The sequence below is a fragment of the Cylas formicarius genome, unplaced genomic scaffold, assembly GCF_029955315.1.
Source record: "Cylas formicarius isolate icCylForm1 unplaced genomic scaffold, icCylForm1.1 PGA_scaffold_9__14_contigs__length_23061073, whole genome shotgun sequence".
Classification (NCBI taxonomy): domain Eukaryota; kingdom Metazoa; phylum Arthropoda; class Insecta; order Coleoptera; family Brentidae; genus Cylas; species Cylas formicarius.
The window spans coordinates 7,983,749-7,994,982 of record NW_026844365.1 but is presented as its reverse complement, the minus strand read 5'-3'; the positions used below and the strand labels follow the sequence as shown (position 1 = coordinate 7,994,982).

Sequence of the window (11,234 nt, the reverse complement as noted above, 5' to 3'; positions counted from 1 at the left end):
AAATAAACAACGACCGAAATCGGCCCGCGGACATAACCTTGCGGCACTTGAGTAGGACGACGACGGGATCGAGTAGGGGAGTGACCGTCAAATCTGCGAACAGTTTTTATTTTTTTAAAAATCCTAAAATTAAACTAGGTACAAGTAACTGGCGTAAATTACCGTTTAAATAAAGTAAAGAAGGGGAAAAAAACGAGTTAAGTACAAACTTAAGTAACCGGAAATCACTTGAGGTAATCCCTGATGGCGGCCCCGTCTCTCCTCAGCCAGTCGACGTTCAGCTGGATCGTTTCGACCGCCTGCTGGACGGTTCGTTCGGTGCCCGGGGCCTGATGCTCCTTGAAGTACGTCTCCACCTCGCGAAGCTTCTGTTCCGTCGCGAAATTCTCCGTCAGGTACTTGACGAGACGCGTGAGCAGGAACCCGCTGTATCTCTCGAGGATCTTGTCCCAGTTGCTCTTGAAGAACTCCCAAGTGAGGTCGCGTCCGATCGCGTTGTGCGACACCGATATGATGACGAACACGGTATCCTGCGACCTGACCTCATCCTGCGAACAGACAACGAGCGCGGTTGCGATATTAACAATATAAAATAGATGAAAAATCAAAAAATTAGGCACGGTGATAAAAAATATTTGCTTACACTGCGTTATTAATCATTCCTTTACCTGGATTATTTGTTTGCGTCAAAGAAGGATTTTTATGTGGAAATATATCGCTTACATTCCGATACGGTGTCCCTTTGCATAAAAACTGGGTCTCGATTTAAAATGGAGGACCAACTTGTATTTTAAATTTTCCTAAATTCACTTCTTACTCATTAAACGTCCAAAAACTGGCTGCTGCTTTTCCTGAATTGCCGACTTGACTCAGAAATTCCGATTTGTTTCCAGAAATACTGACTTATTTCCCAGAAATTCTAATGCAACTTCAAAATCCTGACTCAGTTTTTGGAAATTTTAACTTGTTTTTCACAAATTTTGACTTAATACTATTTACAAATCTCCTGCGTCGGCTGTTAATAAATCGAACTTGCTGACTTTTCGCCACACATCCTGTTTTCTTCGGGGCTTAGCTGAAGCTGGTTTGCATTCTACTCTGTACCAGCTTATATATTGTTTGAGGGAGCACGAGGAAGTTTCAGAGTGTAGCTCAGAAGGAGCTGAGAGAATATTTGGTGAAACGTCAGCAAGTCTGACGCAGCAGGAATCCAGAAAATTTGTAAATAGTAATAAGAGCCTGCGGGAGGTTCTTTAAAACATTCTAGGGTTTATTTTATTTGGCGGCCTTTCGGCGCTTTCGAAGTTTTAAGATCGCGCAAATTATAAAATAATCTTATCCCCTTCGCGCGCACTTACCGACATCGCGAAGTCGAGCACCTTCTTCAGCAGTGCCGGATCTTGGGCAGCGCCCAGCGACCTACTGATCCGGTCCTTCTCCTCGTGGAGGTCGGTCGATCGGTACAGCTTCAGCAACGTGTCGTACTCGTCCTGACCGCCCGCCCTGAGCACCGCCCGGTAACACGCGCTGCGCATGTCCGCAGGAAGCACCTCGTCACCAGCAATGTGCTTAGCGAGGCGCGCGCGAGCCTCCTCGATCGTCGCCTTGTCGCTGAGCAGCGCCATGCGACCGAGCACCAAGCCCCTGAGCAACGTGTCCAAGTGGGTCTCGTTCGCGCGCACGTTCCAACCAAGGCGCTCGTACACCTTCCTGAGTAATTGCTTTTGATACTGAAAAGACGAGAGGACAAGTGTGAAGACTCTCCAAGTCAATTTTTTAAATACCGAGTTACCTTGCCCAGAAGGAACGTGAAATTTAGGAAAAAATTTAGAGTTCACTATAAAACCGGTAGGAAATTTTAAAAAACACTGTTTATTCGCGAATTTTCTCAGCGTTGGTGGTGCTGCTAAGAGTAAACAAATCTGACCCTTTGGATAAGGTTTACGTGCTCCCTTCGAACATTTTAGCAGCTCAGTTGTAAGTCCTTTAACTTAAATGACATTTTTACAGTGCGCCTTCAAACTAGCGAAATTGAAACCACTATATGAAATTAAGACTTGTAACAAACTACTATCCTACCAAGATCGCGATGATATATACTATACTAATTACACAGTCTTATTACGAAGTCTTCTCGGGCCGTTGTGTACTTTGTGTTACTTTTCGTGTTGGTAATCCGTTGTTTATTTTGTACTTCGTACAAAATGGCGCATAACGCGTTGCTTCCTGCTGTAAAGCGGGTTTGTAAGTAATTTTCAAATATATTTGCAGTGGGTTAGGTACTTAATGATGTTAAATTTATGAATCTCTGATGTGTAAGATCGTTGGCCCCTTTGTTTCTTACACTTATTTGTTATTGTATTGAACATCTGGACTCGCTGAACAGTTTTGGAAAACTATTTTTAGGAAATATTTTTGCAGATTTTCGCAAAATACCATATTCTAAATGTGACTGCGCTAATGCATACTAAAGTGTTACCATTTAGTGTTTACTTAAAATGTTTGTAAAAAATATTTTAATTTGTAAATCAGTGGTCTTAGGTTGTTTACTATTGTTTGTAAATATTTATTCCATTTTAATTGTGTATCCATTGTTATTCCCAGTTACAATTTGGCAAACCGTGCACGAAAATGGCATAAAAACTGTTTTTTCTTCATTCGCCATAAGTGACATCTGTTTAAACCGGCTCGAGTGTTTACTGAAGTCATTTTGCATTTTGTTTTAAGATTATCCCAAGAATTATCTTCGTATAGAACAACTTGGTCGTTCCCCAAAACCAAAAATAGTCCCTGACGTGTACATGGTAATTAGTTATGTAAAGAATGAACAATATTGGCCCTAAAACGGATCCGTGGGGGACACCATGGGATTTTTTTAAAACTATAAGTATTTTCTGTATTCTTTCGCTAAGATAACTTTTAAGGTATTCCGCGTACGTACGAGTCCTGCAAGACCTACACCAGTGTATAATCAACTGTGTCAAAGGCCTTGGAAAGATCGAGAAACACTGCAAGAAATTTTTTATTGTTCTCCAGTGTTGTGTAAATTTATGAATTTAAAGTGGATATTGTGTTTTCTGTAGACATGCCGGTTTTTATTTAATATTTTGTTTTCTTCTAGAAACTGGACTAATTTCTCCTTAGGAACCATCTCAAAAATGTTTGCTATGTTACTCATAAGTTATCGTTTTCTGGGAGGTTTTGGTCGCCTTTTTTAAATAGCGGTTTTACAATGCAGATCTTAAATTCTTCAGGACAAATTCCTTTTGCAAAAATTTTGTTTATTAAATAAAATAATAGTTAACTAATTTCGTGAGCAATCGGTTGCACTGTTTCCGTTATGACGTTATCAAAACCTCGTAATTTTTTTAAATTTCAGCGATTCTATAGTTTGTATTATTCCTTCCGATGTGGGTTTCCTAATCGGGATTGTTTTGTTGTTTTCAGTTGTGTATTTGAATTTGAAACCGGCAAGTTTTTCTTTTAATGTTGAACATTGGGTGTGAATCCATAAAGGCACTGATACCCCAACAAAATTTTAAGCGATATCAATATTAACATCTAAAAACTGAAAATTTCATTTTTACTGGTAACTACGAAATTTTCGAACCGACATACTTAAAAACGTGACACCAAAGGAAAAACAAGACTCGTCCTACCTTGTCGAAGCCTGGTTTGTGTTCCGTATTGCCCAGGAGTTGCGACAACCTGCTCAGTATGTTGTTGATCGACGACCACACGTTGTAGTCGGTCTCGTCTTCGAAAGCGTTCAAAAACTTGAGGATCTCGACGGTGCCGGTGTGGCCGGCCTTGACCATCGCGAAAAGGTCGTCCAGCAAACCTAATCTGTCCAAAGGGGGCAGGGTCTTGTCGCGGATGGCCGGCACGAACTTTTCCAACATATCGGACGGGTACTTGGTCCTGTAGAACCCGATGGTGCCGGGATTGACCTTTACCCAGTCGGTCTGTTCGACGTCGGCCACCGTGATCTCGGTCGTCCTCGCCTTGAGAACCGTCGAGACCGCCTCCTCGCGCGGGTTCTTCGAGGTAGATATGGACACGGGTATCATCCAGAGGTAGTCGTCGGAGGCGGGCGAGCCGTCCGCGGTGAACTTGCTCTGGGTGAGGGTCAGTTTAACGCCCTTGCCGCCCGCTATAACACGCCAGACGTTAAATACTTCGCAGTTGCGGCAGAGGGCGCGCGCTAGTCACCTAGAGGCGTGCTGCTGACCGTCACTTGCGGGAAACCCATTTGCTTCGTCCACGTGGACATGACCTCGCCCACCGGTTTGTTGCTGGCCTCCTCGAGCGCCTGCCACAGGTCCTCGGTAAACGTGTTTTTGTACTGGTGTTTGGTTAAGTACACGTGCATGCCTTTCCTGTAAGAAGCGCCCTCTTACCCGCAAACCACAGACTACCATAGGCCACGACACACTTCACGTGCAAAACGCCACTTTGAGCCTTTGAATTCAAATGCGATTGATTATAAAAACTATCGCAACTTTAGAGCAACTGCAGAGATTTTTAAAAAACCATTCCTCCATGTCTATAACTCAAATGGGAGTATAAAACACGATCAGACAAATTTATATTTTTTTGTTTTTGATAATTGATTTTAATAAATGTTAGTGCGTTTGTTAGTGACTTTTATTTATATTTTTATATTCCACTTTCCAATCCAATCTTAAAACTTTTTTTTTGTTTAAATTGTTCAACCAAACGTTTACTTTTTAAGTGAAACCATTTGTTTTATTTGTATTTTAATATTTTAACAATAAACATGTATTCTCAAAGTAACATCAATTTTAAAATATTTTACTAAAAAGATTACCTAAACGTCCTAAACTGCCCAACCCAATATTTTTTTCTTTACTTTATGGGAGTAAGCAATCATTTTGTATACGCGATTCCTATATAATACGTGCTCACGGGTGGCCACCAGCATTTGAATTTACTGCTGCTATGTGACCACTGGTGAGCACGGGATCCCAAAAAGTAAAACACCAATAAAATACTAAAAGTTGTGGATGGGACGTTTGATTCATAGTGCTGCCTGCCATCTCTGGCTTCTCAACTGCAAATTAGTGTGGCCAGCGCCGCCCTCTTTTTGGTTTACTGAGCTCTTACCTGAAGTCCTCGTCGCCGATGTAATGGTGCAGCATCCTGATGACGCTAGCGCCCTTGTTATAGCTGATGTCGTCGAAAATCTCGTCGATTTCCGAAGGGTTACCGACAGGTACCTCGATCGGATGCGAGTTCTTCAGACCGTCGAGCTCCAGTGCTCTAATGTAAGATTCGTTGACGAATTGCGTCCATATATCGTACTCGGGGAACAGGTAGTCGACGCAGAGGAACTCGACGAAAGACGCGTAGCCCTCGTTCAACCACAGGTGCGTCCACCACTCCATTGTCACTAAATTGCCGAACCATTGGTGCGCGAGCTCGTGGCCCACCACCAAGGCGATCCACTGCTTACTCACGGCCGAAGTGTTTTGAGGGTCGACCAGTAGTGCCGTTTCCCTTTAATTAAAAAAATATTCCAGTCCCCAAGCGAGTAGGTCAAATGTACCTGACAATGGGAAAACATGTATTGAAGAGCGCTATAGGAATAAGTTATAATTACCAGATCTTCGACATCGTTAGGGCCCTGACAGGTCTAAGAACAAGGAACTAAAATCAAGATTGGAGAGATAAGATAATCGAAAAAATCTTAGAAACGAATCTAGAGGTAGTTCAAATGTACCGTGCCAGTTATTGATGATAGCTCGCATAGGCTGAGTTTGGAAAAGGAGAAAGCTCCCATTCAAACCAAACTACTCATGAAGAAGCAACTTCTTGAAGATTTCAAGGTTTTCCCAATGGAGAGTGGGAGGACGCAAAGGATCGGAGAATTAAACGCCGAGCCCTGGGTAGCAGAAGATCAAGATGGAAGAGAGGTAATGGCCCGAAAGAAGTACTTGAAAACGAAGCGCGGTACCTCGCCATTTTTTAAAGGCCAAATGACAGTGTAATTAGGTAGCCCTAACTGTAAGACCCTCGAAGCCGCTAGTAAGACCCCGACAGGACCATAGCAGAAAGTGTTATTGTTGACGGCACGTGTAGACCGTGGGGAGTAGGCTCTCATTAAATTCAATTCTTATATTTCAAGGTGTTTCCAATGGAGGGTGGGAATATATGGCGGCATAAACGATCGGCAGATCCGAACTAAAATCAAGGTGGGAGAGAGATTTATGAAAAAATTGGTAGAGTACAACGCAAAGCCGATAAAACGATCGCACAGTACAACCTAAACCTAACGATAGGAAAATTCAGATCAGTTTCGTTGTAGTCTAAATTACGGAAGTTTATCACTTGCATTATGGGCTCGTAACGCGCGTTCCATAAAAATCGAAGTTACGAAACGGTAAGCGGGATTTGAAATAAAAAAAAATGAAAGGAAGCGTCATAAAAATCGTCCATTGTTAATTATTACGAGGTGTTGCGTACTTTTTTTTCCCGCAGATTGTTGCTCAACTATGAATAAATCGCGGGGCCCGGCGGTGGATAACAATGAGCGATTAGAAAAATCGCGGAAAAGTGCAGGGGTGTAGGCAATTTTTAATTATCACGCGCTATGATCAGGATACTAGGTATTTGCGATTACGGTGTTGCCGACTCCGCGCGAGAAAATTCGCATTTTACTACGTTAATGCGGTCCTTCGAGCCGGATGTGGACTGACGTCACGCACCTGTATGTCACGAGTCCCCAATTCTCCATCGCGCCGGCGCTGAAATCCGCTATGGCGATTAGATCGATCTTGGGCAACGGGTACGCGATATCGAAGTACTGCTTGTAGTAGGGCAGCACTTTGGTGGCGACCTCTAGAGCGAACAGGCCCTGCTCCTTCTTCCCCTTCGGCGTGTACACCCGGACCAAAACGCCGTCGCTTGACTTGTCTTCGACATAGTCGTACTCGCCGATGACGGCGGCTACCAGGTACGTCGACATGACGGGCGTCTCCTCGAAGTCATACCGGACGACCTCGCCGCATTCCTCTTTTCGTTTGACCGGCATGTTGGAGAGCGCGACCAGATGCTTCGGCACGACGAGGCTGATGTCGAACGTGGCCTTGAGGGCGGGCTCGTCCCAGCAGGGGAAGCAACGACGCGCATCCGTCGCCTCGAACTGGGTTACCACCGCGTACGACTCCTCCCCCTTCTCGTTGACGTACTTGCTACGGTACAGGCCCTTCATTTTATCGCCCAACTCACCCTCGAACACGAGGTTCAGTGTGTAAAAACCAGGGGCGATGTGGGTATCGAATTTGAGTGACAGCGTTTCGTCGGACGGGGTGAGTTGGACATCTTTCGGCACGTAGAGCTTGTCGCCCTTCACACCCGCACTGGCCACCTTCAAATCTAAAGCGTTGAGGAGGATCTCGTTGGTCGCCTGCACCACCTGGGGGACACGTCGATAGTCGCAACCAATGTATTACGCAACCGACCAATTTATATAAATTCGTAAAACCCTCAGACATGGGCTAAGTGAAAACAGTGGGCACCAAGCACCAAACAAGAACGCTTATCATCGCTCAGGCCATTTAACTATAATAAGATTACATTTGTAGTTTCAAGTAGGAAAAAACAACTTATACAGAGTGTTCGGAAACTTGGAGGAAAGATTCATTCATAGCTTGTCGAAATTCATTTTTCAAATCAACGGAATAAGCTGGTATTTTACACACAGACATCTTTCACTATAGGATTCTTTTAGACTGATATTGCAACCGAATCACAAATCCTCAAAAATCGTTACTCTTGTTTTGAGCCGATGAGTGTTATCGCTTAGTCACAAATCGGCTTTTTTATTCTCGGCCCGAATACCCCGCACTTCTAACTTACACAAAGATGATACTGAATGTCGCGATATTAACCTGCAGGCGAAGTGCACTAAATTTTTCAAAACAGTATGTTACAAATTGAAAAAGTAGAAAAATGGCATAAGTCAATGTAATAAGACAGTAAGATAAATGCAATGCAATGCATGCAACATTTTCGAAAAAAAAATATTAATCATAATCGGGAATTAAACAGTATACAACGCTAATAACGATTCGTTTTCAAAATGGCCACCGTTCATTTCTAAACATTTTCTTATACATTTTTAAAAATGCTGTTTAACACGAAAAAATACGAGAATAAATAAATCGATTTGCGGCTAAACGACAACACTTATCGACTTAAAACAAGAGTAACAAATTTTGAGGATTTGAGCTTCTGCTTAAGGCAATCTGTTCTATTTTGCAACATCGGTCCAAATAAATAAAATACAGGAACAATTAAATAAATATTCTAGGTAGAGTGATAGATTTCTGAAACAGTATTATTTTGTGCCGGTGACTTTTATTAAATCAGGGCTATTTGTAAAATACCAGCTTGTTAAAAATAAAATTAAAAAAAAAAGAAGTTTGACAAGCTATAACTAAATATTACGATTTCGAATTTTTGTTACACGACTTACTACGTAAACACACACATATTTACAAAGTTTGAAATACGTCACATATAGCATTAAAAAAGTGTGTATTACGAAATAACACTGAAAATAAACAGACAGAAATACAGAAAATGTAGAGTTCGATGTAGTTAAAGTATTCAAAAAAGTAAAATGCTTTAAACATTTTAGGCAGCGCATTATAAAAAAACCACAACATTATACTGATAATTCTTCTCAGTCAATGACAACGAATGTATAGATTAATTGTAGTCTAATTCTTTCTGTCTTGTATGATAAGAGTGATTAAATTGTAAATATAAGAACTTATGTTCATACTTTTTTAAGAACATGATGCATTGAAAAATGGAAATTCCAGACAATGTTTGTACATTTTGCGGTTAAAAAACTCTTCGACGGTGCGTGTAATCTAAATTTAGAACAAATACTTAATAAAAAATAAGAAAATTAAGAAATACTCTATCTCTATCAGAGCCTAGAACTAATTTTGAATTTGGCAAGTCAAGTAACTTTTGCCTTTGGCTGAGTGTTTGTTGTCTATGGTCAAGTGTTATGTTAACCTCTTTTGTTCATACTTTTTTATATTTGTAACTTTCGCACTTATAAAACTCCTCGACAATGAGTGTAATTTAAATTTAGAACAATCCTTCTTCTTATTGCTTTTCTTTACATAGAAATACTCTATTTAGACAGAAGAAGAATAGGTTCCTTCCATCAGAGCCTAGAATTAATTTTGAATTTAGCAAGCCAAGTAACTGTTGCTCTGGCTTTTCTTAAAATTTTATTGACTACAATCTTGAAATTTTGGAAGCCGGTAAGTATTATTTGTAAAATAAGTTGTTTGCTAAAATTAAAATTATGAAAATGTTGAGACATCAGAAAAGTTAGCTCAGCGAGCTCTTCTCTCGGGCTGACGATCCGCGCATGCTCAATTGAAAACTGTTCGGAACTGTCGGAACAAACTTAAAATTGCGACTGGTGACGTCACACATTGCAGTTGCTAGCGAATTTTCTAGGAATGAAAAACAAAAGGCCGTTTTTTGTAAAACGTTTGGCGTGATGGCGTGCGGCGAATGAAAAAATGGCTCGGATGAAAGAGCTCGACAGCAAAGAATAAAAATGGGTGTGGAAGCGTTTTCTTTCGCCAATATTTGTTAGGCGCGTATATTTAATACATATATATGGCCAGTGCGTATTTAAACCGTCTCGGCCTCGTGATAAGTTACATAAGGGTTCTGGTACCGTTATTCCCGGGTTCGGTCTCTAAAACCGACCGCGTACCGTTACTCCAGTGGCGTCGGCAGTAACAACAGTAACAAACATCTTCCCACCTACCCCCTCCCACACCCATAACACCAACGGGTTTTATTGCGTGTTATTTACAGGGGGAACGACGATGATTCGGAAGAAGTAAAGGGGGTGATTGATCGCACAATATTTCCAACATTAGAAAGTCGAAATTAAAATCGGCGACATCCCTTTATTTCATCGTAAATAGATCGATTTTGTTGATAAAATTAAACCGACTACTAAAAAGCACCTCAGCGCAAAATACAAAGCATGGAGTTGTAGGGATGACTCGCACATACACATTTTGAGGTTATGATTTATTTATAGAATGAAAAATGTCCTACCTAACTAAAACAAAAAAATAAACCCGAACAAAAAAAAACATCTTGCGTTTTAATTAGCTATTTGTTTTCGGCAATAATTGCCGCTTAAATCAACGCGACGTATTCTCGGAATCGCTAGAATTTCCTTCGTAAAAAAATTAAAATATTTTCGCTAAACGCCGACCGTAAAAAAGACGACAGCAAAGCCCCATTCATACCGTCAAAAAATAAACCGATAATATATATTTGCGACAGGCAACAGAAAACAAAAGACACGCGGCGGGCGCCAGCATCGATTCGTTAAAAAACAGGGTCATCGGTCGCGTAAAAAATTTAGGTTTTCAAAATCCAACACCGAAAAAGAAAACGAAAACCCCATGCAACAGCATGCAGCCAAACTAAAAATAGTCTCGTCTATTTGAAATACGCTGATAACTTATCGATGTTGCGTTAAATATTTATTCAACTGCGATTCCCGACGTCACTGCTGAAAAAAGGATCAACTCCGGCCCGCCGTTTTTTAAGAGCCATTCATTCGACACAAGCCGAAAATCAACCGGCATATGGACGGACCAATAATCGACCTACCTCAATTTTGATCGACACGTCTCCTTTGAACGTGAGCGTCTTCCAATCTGGTTCCAACGTGAGCCTATAATGTTCCGGCTTCACATTCGTGGGCAGTCTCTGGAAGGGCTTAGTTGCCGCGGGCATTTTTCTCGCGATCTCCGCTGTGGCACTCGTACAATAACCGCAAAAGTTACTAAAAGCGCCGACTACTACTCGAGACCGATGATACCGTAGCCCCACTGACACAATACTCTGGCGCAGGCGGCTTCCACGCGTTCGCGGAGCGGGGAGGGTAGCGGTTAACGGTATTCTGCTCGCACGGGCACACCAATTTCTGCGTTCGTTATTGCTTGGGCCGAACGCGCTGCTACCACGACTGACGCCTCCTCGGTGAAGAAAGCGACCGACCAACTTTGACATTGAAAACGAAAGCGAAAGCGACAGCTTTTAATGGTTTTTCAACAGTTATGTCGGGACGTGCGGCGGCATGCGACTTTTTCTTTCGATGTTGGCAACACTCGTCGCCGCCGTAGGTAACCGCGGACGCGCTCGAGTAT

At 42.0% G+C, this 11,234-nt stretch overlaps 1 protein-coding gene across 1 annotated transcript; it reads right to left on the bottom strand.

Annotated features, from left to right (window-relative positions):
- Nucleotides 1–73: 73 nt before the first annotated feature.
- Nucleotides 74–11,143, bottom strand: LOC132707125 (puromycin-sensitive aminopeptidase). Its single transcript, XM_060678821.1, has 7 exons — nt 10,696–11,143; nt 6,729–7,438; nt 5,128–5,520; nt 4,213–4,379; nt 3,660–4,153; nt 1,359–1,730; nt 74–548 (listed from the first exon to the last, which is right to left on the bottom strand). Exons 1-7 carry the CDS (start codon nt 11,095–11,097, stop codon nt 225–227), a joined length of 2,862 nt encoding a protein of 953 aa, XP_060534804.1. The 5' UTR covers nt 11,098–11,143; the 3' UTR covers nt 74–224.
- Between the last annotated feature and the right edge of the window lie 91 nt (nt 11,144–11,234).

Coding starts and splice junctions, on each gene's coding strand:
- LOC132707125 (XM_060678821.1), bottom strand. CDS start 11,097: ATGTCAAAGTTGGTCGGTCGCTTTCTTCACCGAGGAGGCGTCAGTCGT. Junction 7,439..10,695: donor ACGTGTCGATCAAAATTGAG/GTAGGTCGATTA, acceptor CGTGTCCCCCAG/GTGGTGCAGGCGACCAACGA. Junction 5,521..6,728: donor TGGGGACTCGTGACATACAG/GTGCGTGACGTC, acceptor TTTTAATTAAAG/GGAAACGGCACTACTGGTCG.